Source organism: Pipistrellus hanaki, assembly GCF_964339955.1.
Source record: "Pipistrellus hanaki genome assembly, chromosome: 10".
Classification (NCBI taxonomy): domain Eukaryota; kingdom Metazoa; phylum Chordata; class Mammalia; order Chiroptera; family Vespertilionidae; genus Pipistrellus; species Pipistrellus hanaki.
In genome coordinates, this window is record NC_140512.1 from 30,654,622 (window position 1) to 30,674,926 (window position 20,305).

At 39.7% G+C, this 20,305-nt stretch overlaps 1 protein-coding gene across 8 annotated transcripts in view; it reads left to right on the top strand.

Moving 5' to 3' along the window:
- The window catches only part of DYNC1I1 (dynein cytoplasmic 1 intermediate chain 1), a 272,928-nt gene that overhangs the window by 70,454 nt on the left and 182,169 nt on the right, over window positions 1-20,305 (top strand). For all 8 annotated transcript variants that reach the window (XM_084896671.1, XM_084896669.1, XM_084896672.1 and 5 more), the window contains one exon: window positions 3,275-3,390. In XM_084896671.1, the coding sequence (XP_084752797.1) occupies window positions 3,275-3,390 (116 nt within the window). The remainder of the gene's footprint in view (window positions 1-3,274; window positions 3,391-20,305) is intronic.

Genomic DNA, 20,305 nt, shown 5'->3' on the forward strand with positions numbered 1-20,305 from the left:
TAAAACTATAAAATTCTTTAGAGAAGAATAGGTGTAAATTCATAGATTGGGCATGGGTTTCGTAGCTATGACACCAAAAGCACAAGCAACCAATGAAAACATAGATAAATTGATTTCATTAAATTGAAGACTTCAGTACTTAAAAGGACACCATCAAGAAAGTAAAAAGACAACCCACAGAATGGAAGAAAATATTTGTAAGTCATATATCTCCTAAGGGTCTAGTATTTAAAATATATGAAAATCTCTTAAAACTCAGCAATAAAAGACAACCCAATTTAAAAATGGGCAAAGAATTTGAATTAGGCATTTCTGAAAAGGTATACTGGCTAGGGCTGGGAACCATTGTGTGGTACTTACCTTGGAAACATGATCCTTTCAGTGTGTCCTGATAATCTATGCCTGGCTGCTTCCCAAGAATCCTTTCTCATGATTATAAAATGGGCAGGTGCTTGGACCTCTATTGTATTGGTTATAAGATTGTGCCTCAATCAGTGGATGATCATAAGGCATTAGGAAAAAGCAGGAGAAAAGGTCAACAACACAGTTTTTAAAAACATGGTCTTTGGTAGTGTTGGACAGAGCCAAGGTCTAGGTCTGTCAGTGCCTTTGCCATTTTGAGCAAATTATAAAACGTCACTGAGCCTAAGTTTTCTCATCTGTAAAATTGGAATATGATGTAAAATTTTTAAAAATAAGAATAAAACAAGATAATTTATGGAAAGAGTTGACATAAGTTACTAAAGCAAAGTGTTTTCTAATTCTTTTGCGGGAGGCTGCTGGAGGGCTGAGGGACCCAGCCAGACCCTCCTTCACACTCTGGTCCAGACTGCTGGGTGAATGAGGCCCACGTGGCTGGGGCTGCAGTCATGCTCATTGGGCCTGCAGAGACAGCCAGCTGGGCTTGCTCTCCAAGCCAACCATGGTTTGTTTGTATCTACTTTGTGTGCATCTTAGATCTTACCTCAGTTGTTATAGTAACTCATAGAAAAGAGGAAATTTGTGTTTCCCAAGAATGCTTGGGAAATTGTGCATAGAAATTGCTGGCTGTGCTATGCATGTTCTTTCATCTTATTATGACTGCTACCAAAAAATAAACGCAATGAGTGTGTGCCATCTGCTAGTAATAATTAAAAACAATAATGTGAACAGAGCGTGCTTCCACTAGTCCTAGAGAGCTAGAAATGTATGATTTGGGACAAATTATTATTTCATCTTTCTCTCTTTTTCCCTCTGTCTTTTACCCACATACTGTCTACCTGTACATTTTTAGGAAATATGCCAAGTGTACTGGTTAATAATGCGGATTTTGTAATCAAAGAAAACCCGACATTTTCAAGAGAAACATCAGAAGTGCTTTATTCAAAGTAATGTCCATTGCTAGCTACAGATTTCCCCATCTTTACTGTAATTTGTGGATACCGTCCCAATAGAACTTTTCTTGTTTTGAGGCAAACCATTCAGAGACCCAATTTTCTAATTATTTGTGAGTTTCAAAGTGCTGCTCAGAAAGTGCATGTGCCATCCATCAGAACAAGTGGGAATCTAAAGGAGCAAGGTCTGGTGAATACGGAGGGTGGGTTAATACTTCCCAGGTAACATCTTTTAATGTATCTTTAACTGGTTTTGAAGTGTGTGATGGTGCGTTATCATGAAGCAAAATTACTTTGCCATGTCTTCTGGCCCATTCTGGTCATTTTACAATCAAAGCGTGGTTTAAATTCACCTGGACCTTCATTGTCTTTCACATCAAAATCATCAATTTTAAAAGCATTTAAACAAGTGTTCACAAGTATCTTGAGATGGAGCATATTTATCATAAGCTTCCCGAAGTGTAATATAACTTTCAGCAGCACGTTTCTTCAAAATAAAGTAATAAATTAAAACTTCCCACAAATGCTCTTTTTTGGCATGAAATTTGACATTTTTTAAGTGTAAAAATATCTATGATGTTAACACTGTCAGAAAACTTGACATATGAAGTTTTGAAGCTTGTTGTAAATACAACAAAATAGCATACATATCAAATCGCATATATGATATGTGATCAACATATGTGTAACTCCTCTATTGAAGAAAATCCTCATTATTAACTGGTACACCTGGTAACAGGATATGTTCAATATTAATACTAAATGTATATACAAAAAATATTGTTCTAGAAACTGTCATAAGCTATATATGGCTGTAAAATATGTATGTATGTATACATAATTTTTACATAATATAAATGTGGTTCATATACATTAGCCATAACAGTTCTAATAGTAAGTGCTAGAAATATCTCCATTTTACAGATGAGGAAACTGAGGTTGAGAGGTTAGATAACTTGTTCAAGATCACACACACAGCTAGATGGTGTGACTAGTGTTTGTGTGATTGACCACCAGACTGTTCTGCCTCCATGATTGGATGTTTCCTGGGTGACTCAGGAGGCACTTCAGGCTTTTGCTGTAACTCAGAAATCACCATGGAGAACCATAGGTAGGAGTTAGGTTTCAGTGGGAAAAGCACAGACCAGGACTCAGGCCAATGGTATTTCTTAAGTTCCTCATCTATAAGGTGGGGATGATGATAACATTTGCTCATCCACCTCATAGAGGTGAAAGACCCCTGAAAACACTTCAAATGCTACATAAATACTCAGAAATGATTGTTTACATGGTCATGGTTCGTTTGGGAATTCCAAAGTAGAATTTCATCACTGTTATCCTAGTGTCCTCCTCACTCCTCCGTGCTGTATCAGGAAGTCTTTAAACAGATTCACATGCTGTTCTGTGTCAGTTACTTTTCTGGAGAAATGAGAGGTGTTACAATCCCCCTTGGAATATCTTCTTATTTTTGTCACAGAGAACATGTTACTCCATCTCTCTTTTCTTCACATTTGAGAAGCATATATTTCTTTTGTCCCTTTTACCTAAGAGACTAGAATTTTATATTACAAACGAAAGTTCTCCTTATGAATTTAAATCAAGCAAATTCAGAGATGCTCAGAATGGAAGGGGTCTTATCTGAGCTGGACCAAGACCCTTGTTTTATAGATAGAAAAACCAAGGAGTCAGATGAGGGTCCCATCTGATATCACCCAGCAAATTAGGGCCAAACTGGGCCAAGAACCCAAGTGTCTCGAAGGTCAGTTCTACTGGCTTACCCTGACCCTTGTACTGTAAACGGGGGGTATTTGGGGTTTGGTGTAGTCCTTTGTTTGATCACTGATAGCCCTTCTGCATGGAATGGTTTCCCTCTCTAAGCATGTGTACTTTGTTACTTACAGGCGGAGACTACACAAACTGGGAGTGTCGAAGGTTACCCAGGTGGACTTCCTGCCCAGGGAAGTAGTGTCCTACTCCAAGGAGACCCAGACTCCTCTGGCTACACATCAGTCTGAAGGTGAACTATGTCTTTTATTTACTTTCCATATTATCTTTGGAGAAATTGCCCGGGAGTCACATCCTTCTTGTTGATTTCATAGTTTACCGTACGAGATCTTTACAGGTCACAAACATAATGACATGCTAAGGCTTACATCTTCTTTGTCTCTAGAGAGGGAATCCAGTGGTTCTCTTCCAAGGACCCACGAACTTTAACATGGATAACTTAGCGAGATCCCACTTTGTCAAAACTGTGTGGGAAGCAGGGGGAATCGTCAAAGGGTGATATAATAGAAACTGATTTGAATGTTATCAATAAGAAGAGTGTGTACATTAAGATTCATCATTTGCAGGAGTCAGCCAACTCTAGTATACCACCTGTTCCTCAAAATAGTGTTTTGGAATCCAGCCACACCCAGTTGTGCATGTTGATATGGTTGCTTTCTGGCTACAATGGTAAGGTGGAGTAGTTGTGACAGAGAATTTATGGCTCACAGAGCCCAAAATCTTTACTGTAATCTGGTGCTTTACAGAAAGACTTTGCTGACCCCTGATTTGCTTTGCCAATTCAGAAGACAATACATAGAGTTTCTTGCCATTATTTAAAAACCTTTACAATGCAAGCTTATCAGAGGTGCATGGGAATTGAATCCACACTCCTTCGTATATACAGGAAAACATCAAGTGGGAAATTTGCATTCAATTCTCAGTGGATAAAAATATATACATACATGAATAAGAGAAGTTAAAGCTGATAAATCAGAATGCTTCCTGGAAGTAAAAATTTACACCAAAGCAAAAGAGGGACTTGTGTGTACTTAAAATAGGAAAGCACAGATTACAGAACAGCATTATTGTTATAGGCAAGCTCGTTCTTTTATTTTTTTCTTTTCTTTTTTATATTGTTTTGCTGTTTGGTGTGCTCAAGAGGCTGTCAGAAGTCTGGTTTTACTGTTGTTATGTAGTCAATACTGTACAAAAGTCGTGAGAATGAAAAATGGGTCCTATTTTCTACATGGTTTACAGCAAATATATAAATTAGTGCAGTTTGGTTTGTGCAAGCTAGAGTTTTTCAGTTTCGCTTTTAAACACATAATGTCAACAACAAAGTGAAACCGATGCCTGGTAGTAGAGGGTTGCCTACAGGCCTTCTGAGAACCTCTCCTGGGTGATGCTGGCTGGCGTGGGGTGATTCTCTGGAAACAGGGACTCCATTTTTCAAGTCTGCTATTGAAAGTTTTTAGAAGCAAACAAGTAGCTCCCTCTGGTGGTGAAATATTAAACCACCCACTTCAACAAAGTGAGACCTGTACTGATACACTGAGTGGGAGTGGCAAGGTTATTATTTATTATTTCTGAACGCATAATAATATGGTCACTCAGTGTGTGTGTGTGTGTGTGTGTGTGTGTGTGTGTGTGTGTGTGTGTTAGTGGCCCAGTGCATGAATTTGTGCATGGGTGGGGTCTGGCCAGCCTGGCCAGGGGGAGGGGACATGGGCGGTTGGCCAGCCTGCCTGCTGGTCTAACTCCTGGTCGAGGGGACAATTTGCATATTAGCCTTTTATTATACAGGATATACACTGAGTGGCCAGATTACTTTGTGTTCAGAGATCATAATAATCTGGCCACTAAGTGTATATTAATGTGGCAGGAAAGACAGTTAGAAAAGCCTTGGGGAGCCCATCTAGTCTCTCCTTGGGCCTCCAGCGGATTGGGAAGATTCATTAAAAAACAACCTCACTGCCCAACCCAAACGTTTGTTTGAGTTAATTTACTGCCAGAGGTATTTGCAGACTGTAGCCTGAGGTATGTTTATTTAGCCCCAAATTTGACTCATAACATAAAGTTATACAACTGAAATAAGAGAAGGAGTGAATTCTTGTTTTTTAAATGTGTAGACTCCAGATATTGGAAAAGGCACAGAAATATTTACAAGGGAAGATAAATTAAGGATGAACAGGCACCCACTCTAAACTTTTAAACTGGACACATCAAAAGGAAAAGCCTGTGCATTCATTTTACGACTGCAAAGAGAGCTTGGGAGCCCTCGTTACACTGCGGTCCAAGCAGCAGGAGAGGAGCCATTTATTTCTTAGATATTGGCAGAAGTCTGCTCTGTTTTGTTAACAAGACTCATAGAGTGTTCTGTGGTGATGGGTGTGTCAGTGGTTCAGAGTCCACAATACAGACTTGAATTCAAAACTAGCTACGGTAGCTCTAGACATGAAAGCAGTCCCCGAAGAGTTTAGACAGGAAGAACGTTAGATTTGGGTTCAGCAGAGTGTCCTGTCACCACAGATGATTCCTTGACCTCTGGCTGCCTGGAGTCGCCCAGCCTCCTGGCTGATGAAGGAGCCTGGGGCTTGCCTTTCACCTGCTCTGTGAAGAGAGATCGCAGAGGGAAGCCAGGGGCAGCGGTGGGAGAGGAGGGGCAGCAAGGATCTACCATGAAGCAGATTTGGGTTGGCTTTCAGTTTGGGGTCTTGAGCCCTGACAATGTTGTCATTGGCAACTGCAGCCTTTCAGAGGCAGGAAACGATGAACTACTAAATTCATGACACAGTCAGTCTCTCAAATAGACTGTCTTCAAAGTTGTGGCGTATATAAGACCTATTTTAGTTCATTACTGCCCATAGTGTATGAAGGAATGATGATTATGTTTTAAAGTCATTAAGCGACTATGGAAAATTTAATATATTCAAACTAATGACCTCAGAGCATTGATCTAATGGAATTTTTGTGTGTTCGGTTTTTTACATGTTCTCATTTTATTCTTTAAAATGAAAGGGAAGATATTTGGAATTTGCCCAAGCTTAACTGTTTTCTCCACTGTGTACTAAAGTGAATAGTCTCTTTAATTTGTGATCATAATGGTCTGTTATGAGAAACACTCCAGAGAACAATTTAAACCAGAAAGATTTAGGAATGATGTCTGCATGAACTTTTTTTTTTTTTTTTTTTTTTTAAAGTCGGTTTAAACCTTCCCTCTCTGCTTATAGGTCATTAGTTGCAGAGAAAGAAGAATAGGAAACACCGTATTTGTGGGGAGCAGGATCTCTCTACCCCACAAATATTTTAAACACATGCTTTTTATCCCCAAGTAGTAAGAAAGGAAAAAAATATGGTTCATTGACAAACTACCTCTGCCTTGCCTGTTATTAATAGCTCCCTTTACTGACTATGAGGTCCTGATATATTAGTTAGGAAGCCAGTCTTCTGCATCTAAATTATAGTGGGCAATAGGCATCCAACAAATGCTGCTGAGTGAGAAAGATGATCCCAGGCATCTTAGAAGTTCCAGTTCAGTAATGACCCCTGGGAAAAAGAATTTAGTAACTCACTTTAGAAAGATGCAGACCACTCTAGAGGGAGGAAAAGGGGGAGAGGAGGAGGAGAAGGGGGAGGAGAAAGAGATTTATATAACCTGCTGATAGTTTTGAAGAGCTCTCTGGTCCTCCCTTTCTCTTCATGATATCTTATAAGTTGGAACTTAGTGACCTCATGTTGGTCACCCTTCTTCTTTCACTTCACTTCACTTCCTTCCCACACCCCATTTCTAGTATTCAAGAAAGATCATTTTTCTTGCATTTTCCAAGGTGCTGTGTAGCCTCATGACTTAATACGCTTGCACATACTGTCTACCCTCCAAACTGCACTGGCAGTCACTTCACCATGGCTGAGCAGAGAGCCTTGGGCGAGAAGACCTCCCTGAATTGTAGAGAACACTTCTGGGTGAATGATTACACCATAGATTACTCCATACCCAAGGGCACTTATAATGCTCATTATATCGTTGGACAGAAGCAATGTTGTACCCTCAGCAAGGCAAATCCAAAATAAGGCTTATCCTGTCATCATAGAGGCAGTGTGGAAAGCCCCTGGGTTTTTTCTTCTTAGTTAATAGTTCACATGTCCATTGGGCTATTCATTCCTTTTATTCTGTCTCCATACTGCCCAAAGGACTGCCAAAGACATGTATGACCGCCTTGTAAGGTGTCTAGACCTCTGCTGCTCCCCTCTCCTTCTATATGAAGTGAGGAGAGATCAACATTAAGATTTGAGTTCTCTCTTAACCGGTTTGGCTCAGTGGATGGAACATCAGCCTGTGGACTGAAATGTCCCAGGTTTGATTCGGGTCAAGGGCACATCCCCAGTAGGAGGTGTGCAGGAGGCAGTTGATTGATGTTTCTAAGTCTATCCCTCTCCCTTCCTCTCTGTAAAAAAAATCTATAAAATATATATATTTTTAAAAAGATTTGATTTCTCAATTGTCCCCGGCAGTTGAATTTAAAGCTTCCTACACCCCAGTGGCCCTAGGAACATAATACTTCTATAAAAAATTGCTGAAGGGCCTGGCCACATGGCTCAGTTGTTGAGTGTAGACCTATGACCAGGAGGCTACAGTTTGATTCCCAGTTAGGGCACATCCCTGGGTTGCAAACTTGGTCACCAGTAGGAAACATGCAGGAGGCAGCCCATTGATGATTCTCTCTCATCATGGATGTCTCTATTTCTCTCCCTCTCCTTTCCTTTTTGAAATCAATAAAAATATGTTTTCAAAAATTGCCAGATGAAGGAACATTCCAGAGAATCTAAGTGGAAGTATTTATTTGGATCCTTAAATTTGTAATCAGAGCATTCTTAGAGATAGCATTTCCTAGTGGGAGCCATTCCTGAAACACCTGGAGATGACTTGGGAGAAAACAAGTGGTGTTACAACCTGACTCCAGCTCTTCTATTGGCTCCCAATTTCCTGGACCTTATATTCTTTCTCTGAACTTATTATTTAAAGCAATCATATGTTTGGAGACAAGCCATGGTGGCATCTGGGCTGCAAATTAAAAATCCCTAGTGAAGAGGACACACACGAATCTTATTTTTAGTTTCTGTTCCTTAGATAAGGACTGACACGATTCCAGAGAGAGATTGACATCTGCCTTTTTTTTTCTTCTTCTTCTTCTTGAAATATGCCTACTATTTCCCCTTTTGACACTGGTTTAAAGTGTTAATCCTTTTAGAACAAACTGTAGAGCCTTGGGGCCCGTGTTAATGAGGTCAGGGATTGAGGGATCCTCTCCCAAGAGATTAGTTTTCTTTATACAATGTTAATCTCATGTCATGGCAAGTCTCTTGAAAGACCCTTCCTCCTACCCCCAACCCTACCCCCCAAAAAAGCTACCTAATGAACATAGAATTTCAGGCATTATTTTTTAAGATAGTATTTATATGGAGTAGTTAGAATGTTCTGGTTAAAAAAGCAACACCAAAACAAAAACAAAAACAAAAACCCACACAAAGATCATTTTCCCTTTCTCTGAATCACCTTTTCAGCTCTTAGTCAGGAGAGCTTCGATGGTTTAATTCTTGATTTAGGCTAGAAAATAAAATTATATTGGCCTTGATGTTAGCCAGTCTTGATATGCCAGAGGATAAGCCTTTAATTTCTCCTTGGGTTCAATGGCAAATTAACACCGATCTCTCCAAAGAATAATAACATAATGAAATGGCTACATTATTGCTCAAAAATTTAAGGACTTGTTCTGTGCTTTCCTTTTAGAGCTATTGGTCCAATTTGCCTTAGACACTATGGGCATCATTGGATCAGCTGGATTATAATTCTAAGTAGTATGGGCACTTAAAAATAGAAGCCTTTTTTGAGTCACTTGCTAAATGGATTCAATAAGTACATGGAAATGTTGAATGTGTTGCCTGCAAAAGCCAGAACAGCCCACCAGGCAATATGGCTCTTAGCACAATAGAATCTAGGTACTTGCTGTAATGTATTTGGAGTTGACCAGACCACTAGACCCATGGAAACTTTCCTGAAGTAGCAGGTCTCTATATTTTAAAGACTTTCCTCCCATCCCCTAGCCTATCTATTATATATCTTAGCAAAATATGGAAGGTACCAATCCAGATTACTCTTTAGGTCCTGCTGGCATGATGCTCTGTGTTGAAGGTAAGATTATCAAGGTCTACAAATAGATCCCAAGAGCTGGCACAAGCCTGGTATAAGAGGATGAAGATGCAAAGAGAAATGAGGTGGGTATTCTTTGGCTGTCAAGCAAGGCTTCATGTAGAATGTACTCTCAGGCCTTAGTATTCTCCCCAATATTTAATTTTCTATTTTTCCTGGTCTTCACGTAAATGAGCTGGTAAGGCTGCATTTTACAGAATAGCCAGGATCCCACAAAATTTTAAATTTGGGTTTGATTCTGGCACACATTTACATAGACATTTATCACAACCAGAGAAATTGCCTGGACCTGTGCCTTGAGCTAAAATACAGAGATTTAAGCTTGTCATCTCTTCTTTAAGCTGTCCAGTCCCATTAGAAGCCACTGCCTCACCCTAGCATCTTTAAATTCTTCGTGCCATTCACACTCTTCAATGGCAGTGACAATTTGATCCCTTAAATCCTTCTTTTCAATGGACACTTCATTAAAGATAACCACAGAAGAAAAAAATCATCTAGCCATTTGTTACAGCTGATGGGTTCTCATTCCTGAACTCTAACTGCATTTTCATTTTCTTTAGCCGCTGTTAGGGCAAATAACCAACATCAGTTCCCCAGATGACTGTCTTCTAGTACCACTTTCTGTACCAGTTGGGGTTCGTGATTATCAATAATAGAAACTGACTCTGGTTAACTTAATTAGAAAAGGGATTTGTTGAAAAGATACGAGATACTTGATAGCATTGACAGAAGCTAGAGAATTAGGTCAGAAATAGAGAGAAGGCAGCCCTAACCCTCAATGTGACTGTATGGGGAGATAGGGCTTATAAGAGATAATCAAGGTTAAATGAGGTCATCAGGGTAGAACCCTAATCTGATAGGATGGGTGGCCTTATAAGTGGAAGAAGAGAGATCTGTCTTTCTCCCTCTCCACTTGCATGCACCGAGGAAAGGCCATGTGAGGACGCAGTGTGGGGGAGTCAGCAAGCCAGGAAGAGAGCTCCCATGATAAACTGAATCGGATGCTGTAACTTGATCTTGGACTTCCCAGCCTCCAGAACTGTGAGAAAATAAATGTCTGTTGTTTAAGCTGCTCAGTCTATGGTATCTTGCGATGGAATCCAAGCAGACTGGGACAGTAGCTAACACAGCAAGGTCATGCCACTGAACCTGGTCAGCCTGGTAGGACCTAAACCTCCTGGACTTCCTGTCATGATGATCAGGATTTAAATTCTAGTCACTGCTGCCTTTCAAGCCTCTACCTCTCCCAGCACCTTGACAGTGCTCCCTCAAGCTGTAAAGAGCCACCAGAAAGTCCAACCTCTAGTCCTAGGTCACATGCCCTGCATTAGCTGTGCCAGGCAGAGAAATAACTATCCTGCCCCAGCCTCTGTAATCTTAGGGGAAGCTTTGGCTTTACTTTGACCTAGTTTGGGATACTCCCCTCCAATAAAAGTTGTTCAGATGCTGGGAAGCCCCCCGAAATGTAAAAATGCCCACTCTGGTGTGGAAAGAAAAAAAAAAGAGTAGGTAAACAGAAAAATTATAGAAATTATATTTATTATGTGCTTGGCACGTTCATGTATATTACTGCACTTGAAGTGTTGCTACAGAATTTACTCACCTTATAAATCAGAAGTGCAGAGAGAAAGCAGCTCTTATTTTGTCCCCAGTTGCCTACAATACTACTGGCTGTCGGAGAAAATGGGGAAAATGTACAAAATAAACAGCCTTAGCACAATCTCTTACTTATGTTAAACAGACTCAATTGGTATGTTCAGTTAAAATTGGAAGGAAATGCTAAAATTCTCATGAAACTTCACTCTCAACTACTTCTCTGCCCAAGGTCACGGCCAAGTATTGAGAGGGGAGAGGTGAGGTTTACCTGACCTTGTGGTCCTGGTGGAGTCGAGAGGGATTAGAGGTACTCTGGCCTCATGCCAGTCCTCCCCAGTGTGCTGGCTGACTTTCGTACTCTCTGAGATGATGTTCTCTGCCCCTCTGGGCACTGGCACCCTGGCACCCAGTGCTATAGCATGCAGCTGGTGAGCTGGTGGCTATTCTTTAGGCTTGGCAATGTTTCTAGGGAACATGGGGCCACTTCTCTCTTGATGACTTAGCCTCCTCTCAGCTTTCATTGTCTCCAGACTTTGATTCAATACCCTGGTCTCTACCAAGCCCTTGGCCTAGAAGTCTATGACCGGCCCATGCCACATGATCTTTTATTCCATCATGGTAGATCCCCTGGCTGACTGGCTCTCAATTCAGTTGTCCATGCCTCAGATGATCAGAGGGAGGCTCAGAAGCACTCGCCAGTTATCACTTTCTTATTGTGCCAACCAATTCCAGTGAGGCTGGGTTACCTTGTGATGAATGAGGCTGGTTGCATAATAGTCTCCTCCTAGATTCCCAAATAAGGAATTTGGTTCAAGGGCTCCTGTGTTCATTTCTCTTCTCAGTAATCTAACACTCCACCATTCCCAGTGCTTCTTCCCAGAAAGTGGAAATTCAGATACATCTGAAATTTGTTTCTTCTTCTCCCTAAATGCTGCTTTTCTTGTCACTTATCTGAAAATAAATCAAGTCCCTGTTAGGGTAAATAACACCAATTCCCCAAGTGACTGTGTTCTATTATTTTCTGTATCATAGATTTAGGAGAGTAGACAGGAGTGATCTTTATGGATTTTGACATTCTAAATATTAAGGAAAGGAATTTGGAATATCCCTTTTACCTTAATTAAACCTAGCTCTCACCCTACTGTGGTATTCTAAAATCCAGTTTTTGAGAAGGGAGCTGAATCTTTAGCTGTTTTACTTTCATTATTTTGTATCTGATTCTAGCAATCCGATGATTGAATGCCCAAATCAGGGTTGGGGAGTCTTTTTTCTGTCAAGGCCCATTTGGATATTTATAACATCACTTGAGGGCCATACAAAATTATCAACTTGAAAATGAGCCTTACTATGTTTGGTCAAACATTTAGTTAACTCACCCCTCTGGCAGGGCCAGACCAAATGATTTCATGGACCTTATATGGCCCCTGGGCCAGACATTCCCCACCCCTGCCCTAGATAGGCTAGACTGAAGATCATTATGTTCAGAAAGACAAATAGAAAAGCACATTAATAATTTTCAAATATAACTCCCACTGTACACCAAAACAAAGAGAATGTTGTTTCTGTTCATTGATCCTGAGCAATGATAGAGTCAAGAAATACCAGGATTAAACAACACTAAGGGATATATCAAATCTTCTATTCCTTTGAGGATAGTAGTTTATACGTTGACTAACTCAAGTATGTAAAGCTTCCGTTTCCAACATGGCAATAGGAGAACTTTGTGGATCTTCTTTCCAGTAAGACTAATGAAAAAATATTTTAAAAAATATTTCAAGTCTCTGGAGATGGTCCCAGGACATACAAAAAATGAAAAAAAAAATTACTCAAAAAATCTTGCTAAAGCTTGGTAAGAACAGAGTCAGTGAATGGTGTTTGAACTACAGCTAACTCCCTCCCTCTTACCAGTTCAGCTAGATGCGGACTTCACTTCAAATGGGTGCATCAAAAAAACAGAGAGATACCTCTTCCCCCAACTTCCAGTTGGTAGGCTATAGTATCTTCCTGGGAGGGGCAGGAATTTAGCATTTCCATTTCTGCCCCAACCTACCTGTTACAGAGCCTAAATTCCAAGCAAATGCAGCTGAGACCTTGGTATTCTCCTCTTCAGCCCAGTCCTCACTTGAGGGATGGAAAATTTACCTTGGGTTCAGCATTCAAAAAATACTGGAGCCCCAGTTACCCCCACCCCAAATTCATATGTGAACTGGAGGTTCTATTCAGGGAGAGGCAAGTTGAATCAATTAGAGGCTATCCAGCTTTTCAAGTAGGGATGTCACTCAGAGAAGTGTGCCCCTGTCCCATCCCCCAGCTTTAGAGTTCTGGCTCTGATTTTGCCCCAGGGAAGAAGCACTCCATAAAAAAGCTCAGAATCTCTTCCCAATAGCTTATAAAGAGTTTGCAGTAGAAAAGGGAATTGGGAAAGCATTGGGGGGGAAAATGGAGAAAAATCCTAAGGTGGTAGAAAATATTGCATGTGAAGGTAGCGTAGTGTCAAGAAACTCTGATGGTAGATAAGTTAAAAAAAAAAAAAAAGACAATATAAGGCTAGCCAAAATAGAAATATGTTATATCTTGAGGATCAACTGAAATATGCTGGCAGTGACTATCTCTAAATGGTTGTATTGAGGATTCTGAGCCTCCATTCTACCTCATCTCAGTTAAAGATATCTCCCAGGGCATAGGATGAGAAGCAAGCATTCCTTTTGTTAACAAACACTGGTTGAAACTATTTTTGAAGTAGGACTGCAGCAATGAGAATCTCAGAGTTACTATTCACATTTTATAATATATAGACTATGGAATAGCTCTTTTGAATACTTTGCTACTTAAAGAAATTCTCCAATGTCCATTACTTCTATTTGCTGATTTTTCTGTAGTCTATAGTAACTAGCATTAAAAATCTTAAATGAAAATGAGATATATTTGGGGGATAGTAAGGAGGCAAAGAACAAACAATTTCAGGGAAAAGGAACTGCAAAAGTAGAGCAAGTGATAGCAATCAAAATGTAGACAGAGAAGGATGCTCAGCTCTTATAGCATAAAGCAAACAAGCAAGCTGTAAACAAATAACTAGTCCAGGACTTGGAAGTGAGATCAGGAGAGCTCCATTGGTCTGCATACATTTTAGACACCCAGGCAAGGGGCTTAAATCTGGGACATTCAGTTGAAAACACTGGAAATTCAACTAAACAACGCAGTGTTTATGGAAAAAGGATGGGTATAATATAAAGGATATGCCTACCATACCCTTCTTCTGGCTTCCAGAAAGATTGAGCTTTCTTCCAAACTTTATGCCTTTATTTTCTTCAAATGGGGGTGAAATTGTAGGAAGCTTGGTGGATAGTAATTATTGGCCAACATTTTTAAATTGGATATAACTAATTTGTCAGTGGTCCTATGTCAGAAGCCAATTCCAGCATGTCATAATTGCAAGAGTTTCATCAAAAGGTTGATGGAACTTGGGGACTCAACAAGAGCTGAGTCACATATTTTATCACCTGCTGGAATGGCTAAAGGCATTTCCCCAAACCTGAAAAGGATGCATTAAATTGATTGTTTGCTGCTAGACAGCCCAGGGCATCTTAATCTACATGTTATTGCCTCCTGTTGGTCAAACACCTGAATAGCCAAGGCAATTCCCCAATCTGACAATGGACACTGTATGAAACCCTACACTTTGAAGTGTATATCTCCACATTGCCTTAGGACAAATTATGTTAATAAAAAGCAAGGGGTCCTGAGACAAGGAGAACTTAATTTCTTTAGCTAGGCTCCTCTGACCCCCAATGCCTTTCAAAATTATCTTTCATCTCTGGACTCTTAAGTTACACACAACCTTTCTCGAGATTGCTGAACCCTTCTTAATGCCAGAACAAGAATCCTGGCAGTCTTAATCATTGGAAATTTTGTCTCTTGATAATACTGTCACCCCCAGATCAGTTAAAAGAAGTGACATAAGTAAGAATGTTTGATTTGCCACATATGAACTGCTCCTGGGTCTAGATGGGGGATGAGTGAGGGGTGTGGAGGGGAAGATGCAGCAAGTTTAGTTTTACTTTCATAGTTAGTTACAATTGCCAACCTATCCCTTAGAGTAGTAATGATAAGAGCTTGGCCTTTGTTTTATTCCTGATCTTATTTCTCAACTAGAGGGCTGGTGCTGGGGGTCCCTCGCATAATTGCATGATTGGGGCTGGGGAGGGACCACAGGAGGTTGGCCAGCTGGGGAGGGATCATGGGAGGACTCCAGGACGTGTCTGGCCCATCTCACCTAATCTGATCAGCCAGACCCCAGCAGCAAGCTATTGATATAACCTACTTGTTGGTGGTCAATGCACACCATAGCCACTGGTTGAATGGTTGAACGAACAGTTGGACACTTAGCATATTAGGCTTTTATTATATAGGATTAATTCAGAACATGGACAGGAAAAAAAGTGATGCTATTAATTTTACTCTTTGAAAACCTGGCATCTTGGTGCACAGTCTAGAAATTAAACACAAGCCTCCTATATGGAAAGATAATTCTATCAATTGAGTGCACTTCTCAGCCATATCTGATGTTTCCTACAATATGAAGTTCAGTTAGTGTAATACTCCTGACTTCTTGCCACCCTATACTCATCCACCCTACCCCTCAGTCTCCATCTCCAGAGAAGGTACAATGACTTGTCTCAGGCCAGCTCCACTTTTGTGTGTGTGTGTGTGTGTGTGTGTGTGTGTGTGTGTGTGTGTGTTGGGGGGGGGGAGGGACAAACTTACCTTTAGCACACAAATTGCCTTCTCCTCTTCTTTATCATTAGTTATACTCAAATTACTCAAGTAGAGAGACTTGTCAAGTCTGGCCTTACCTATAAGGGTAGGCAAATCTGCCTAATTTTGGAAGTCAGTTAACAGGTCCATTTGGCTTTCCCAGTAGACTATACACTGAGTGGCCAGATTATTATTATCTCTGAATGCATAATAATCTCGCCACTCAGTGTATTTGTATCTCAAATGGGTACCAAAAGTATTTTAGACTTTTGCTGGTGATCAACCACCTATTTGCCCTGAGCTTTCTATCAGCCGTGCAAAGGGGAAAACTGATCAGGAGCATGATTTATAGTATCTTTGTTATCAAATAAATAAGATACTCAAGAGAAGTAACTGAGTGGCCAGATTTTTATGCACTCAGAGATCATAATAATCTGGCCAGTTAGTGTATTCTCACCCAGTCTTTTTCCATGATGAAAGCGTTGATCTTGATCCATTTTTATCTTTATCTTATTTTTTATTTAGTGCTATCTATATGATCCTCTAAGAATCTCAACAAGATATCAGTTCTGGAAAGATGAAAAAACTGAAAATAATATTTTAATTTTAAAATAGGTAATTTGACAAAAAAAAAAAAAAAAAAAGAGTATCTGATGTCAAGGGGAGAGATTTACATTCCAGCTGCAAGGAAAGAGCTCCTTTACAGAATAAAGTCAACTTAATATTGAGCCCTGAACTCCTATAATTCTCCATAAATGTATGTGAGTTCTGGAGTTGTGTGTGGTGGGATCTAGGGAGGCTGTTGACACTTGATGACTTGTTAAAAAAGAAACAAACAAACAAACAAATAAAAACCCCTATCACTATCATCACAGAGCCCTAATAAGAAAAAAGACTTCCTGCCGGGACCGGTTTGGCTCAGTGGATAGAGCGTCAGCCTGCGGACTGAAAGGTCCCAGGTTCGATTCCGGGCAAGGGCATGTACCTTGGTTTCAGGCACATCCCCAGTAGGGGGTGTGCAAGAGGCAGCTGATCGATGATTATCTCTCATCGATGTTTCTAACTCTCTATCGCTCTCTCTTCCTCTCTGTGAAAAATCAATAAAATATATTAAAAAAAGAAAAAGAAAAAAAAGAAAAAAGACTTCCTATAAAATTGTCAACACATTATTCCAGTTTTGATAATTTAGATGGTTCTGTTGCAGAAAGCACATATCTGACTGAGAAGCGTTCCTTTTAGTTTTTTGAACTATGAGAGAATAGTTGACCTCATGTAATAGCCCCAAATTCATAGTGTGAAATTTGTTTCCTTGTGGTCAATAGAGCAAATGGTTATTTTCACTGTGAATGTGATTCTGAAGACTTAGGATGTGGCTAATATGTTTTTCTAGTACTGGAAAGCAAGATTGAGTTGATAACTCCAAGACAATGAGAATAATCTGAAATTTATTCTACCTAAGTATTCTCTGTAATATTTGGCAAGCCCTGGCATCCCATTCACATTTTCTAATTAATATGCAATTGGATCAGGCATATGGTCATGCACAGAATGGAACACTAAATGATATTAGTTTCAAGGCAAAATATGATGAAATGTGTACTAATGTAATGAAGTTGTATGAGTTTTTAATTCATTAATTGTTCACAGAGAGTGGAATTTGTTTGGTGTATCACTAATTTCATAATTTCTGTCAGTTCCATACTTGCTCTGGCTGAGGACACCACATTCATACGTGTTTTCCTATCTTCGGGGGTACCATTTAAAAATCCTTCCATTCCTATTTTCTCTGCTGTAGCCCCTACTTACAAAATCATCATCTTTCTCTTCTTGAGCAACCATTTTGATTTGTTTAGACATCACACAATTTATATATTTTCCCAATCCTTCCCTTAAGAGGGCATTACAACAATCAACGAGAAAATGATTAGAAAATGCCTTCCATTAAACTATTATCTCTGTGACAGAGATTAGTTTTGCTGCTGGAGAACTGAGGAAATGGATATGTAATACCAGTTTTCCCTCATAAAATGGATCAGTACAGTGTTCTTGCCAAAATTGGGAGTTTCTCAGTAATGATGAGTTTGGGGATGTGCCTATTTTCCCAGAAAAAAAGAGTACAGAGTGTTACATCATATTTCTTACGTACTTAGAAAGTGTAAGCAGCTGTTTTGCTTGCACAGTGGTAACCTCAGCAGGGTCATCTAGAAGGATTAAGTTGTGGTCCAATCATCTTCACGTGCCCAGGACAAGCAGTGATTTTGTCTGCCAGAGGGATTCTTGGGTGGGCTGGTGGTGAGGTATCTTCCAATAACCATTATTAGAAGTGTCAGCGTAGGTAAATTCATGTTCATCTGGGTCCATTTTATCTTATTTGGTTTTGATTCAATCCAGATCTTGAAATCCAAGTGTTATGTTGAGCATTAGTTTACGGAGGTATGCTGAAATTTGAAGAGGAGGGGCAACTGTTCCTTTCTACCCTTACAGAGGCAACACACTGAGGAAACAGGACTCTTCTCCTCCCTATTTTGGTAATCCTTGGCTTGGCATATTTGGGTAAGAAAATGAAAGGTTTGCCTACATAGCTGAAATCTCTCGTCACATTATATCATCTGAAGCCTATTTGTACGTTGGGATCATTTTATTTGGTTTTGGTTAGACATAAAAGTATTCTGTGGTCTTCTATTTTTTCAAGGCCTTCTGGCTTTTGGAAAATTGAGTGATTTCATCCCTGTCCGGGTTTCCTAGTGAAGTCTTGTATTTGTACTCAAATTACTTGATCAATTAGTTATGTCAGCTGCCCCAAATGTGCCTTTTTATTAATAGCACCTTTTATCAACTCATTGGAATTAGACATTGCAACCAGGGTCTGAGGCTGGTAACATCTTGCAATAATTTATAAATATTACTTTAAAAAATACCACCTCAATTGCTCATTCGTGAACTTTTTGGATGTGTCCCTGTGTGAGAAATTGCGTTTGTATTATTATTAGTTCTGACAAACTGGATTAGGTCTTGGCTATTGTTAAGTGGTTCTATCTGCCCTCAAATCTACTGAGAGACACAGCATTTTTAATGAATTTAATTAAAACTGCATGCGGTTTACAGAGTTGCCTCCAGCCAATATGCCATTCTTCTTGACTGAATAGAGTTTCTGCTCATGTGTAATGATGTTTTACATGAGAGATGTTTGAAACCCCTTCATAGTAGCCCCAAGGTAGTTTCCATGGAATGACATGGTGATGAAATATTAAAATAGTAAAAAAAAAAACACCTTTCTACTTAAGTGAGTCATGTTTACACGAAGCAATATATGCACAAATGTGTGAAATATGTTTGTTGAAGCTGTGAGAGACATGAATTGTATTTCAACACCAGCAATACGTTGGCAGTGGAAGATTTTTAAGAAATTCAAATCTGGCAACACTATGGACAATCAGCTATATGTATTATTCTTTGAAGTATAACAAAAAGGGCATTATGGAACTTCCTCTTAACATGTATTCATTTGGAAAGCTAGTTTTAATGATTCTCTCCTAACAAACAAGAATCTATAATGATAAAAGTGTAATATGCTAATTAGACCAGACGGCCAAACAACCTTCCAGAGGACCTTCTGGACAAAGCCAGGACTGCAAGGGCCAAGGCAGCCACTATGGCTGCAAGGGCCGAGCCCCTTGCATGAATTTCATGCATCTGGCCTCTAGTTGTATATAAAGATGGCTCTCAGCATTAACTTGAAACAGTCTTAGAAGATATCAGTGATAGAACTTTGTCTTTTTAAAAAAAATAAAGACATCCATTGCATTTTCTTAATATTTTAAAAGAAGCACTTGTTTAATAAAACTTTATGGAGGAGGCCAATGAAGCCTTCTGATTGAATAGACTCAAATTGTGATTCTGGAAATTGATCTTTGATGATAACGGTAAGAGAACGGCAGGGAAGTAACACTCATCTTGAGTATTTCCCCCTCATCTTTTAAAATGTCGAAACACTACTTGAGGAATTCAATCTTCTCTGTCTTCTCTATGAAGTGTATAGCAAAACGTCTAATGATTTTGTAAAGCCCAGCAGGGCTGAGGTTAGGAGGTTCTGAAAGATTGCAGAGAGGAAGTGGTCCAGTGGGAGGCAGAGAGCTCCACTTGTAAAGATGTGTAACAATGTGAAAGATGTGGAAGAATTTCCTGTACATGGGAGTTGACAGGTAAGAGAGATGAGCTCAGGGTGGGGGAGTCCAGTGAACAAGGAGAAGAACAATGAATTTTCCTTGGGAAGAGAGTTGAAATAAATGAAGATCACAGGAATCTGGGACAGTGATCTCTTGAGAAGTCAATGAAAGGGACAACTGGCATAAACAACGAAGAGATTGAAGAGGCAATAGAGGCAAAACAGCTTATGGGCTGCTTACCAGCAGTGTTCTTGGTTCCTTCTCTGAGCTCCATTTCTTCATTTACCTCAGAGGGTTGGAGTTAAGATAGAATGTTGTCCATGTAAAGAAAAGTCCATGTGAAATGCTTAGCACAATACTTGTTAGAAGTGCTCATAAATTTTACCATGAAATTACCATTTGCACGAATTCTAACTAGATGTCTTTATGGTGCCATAAAA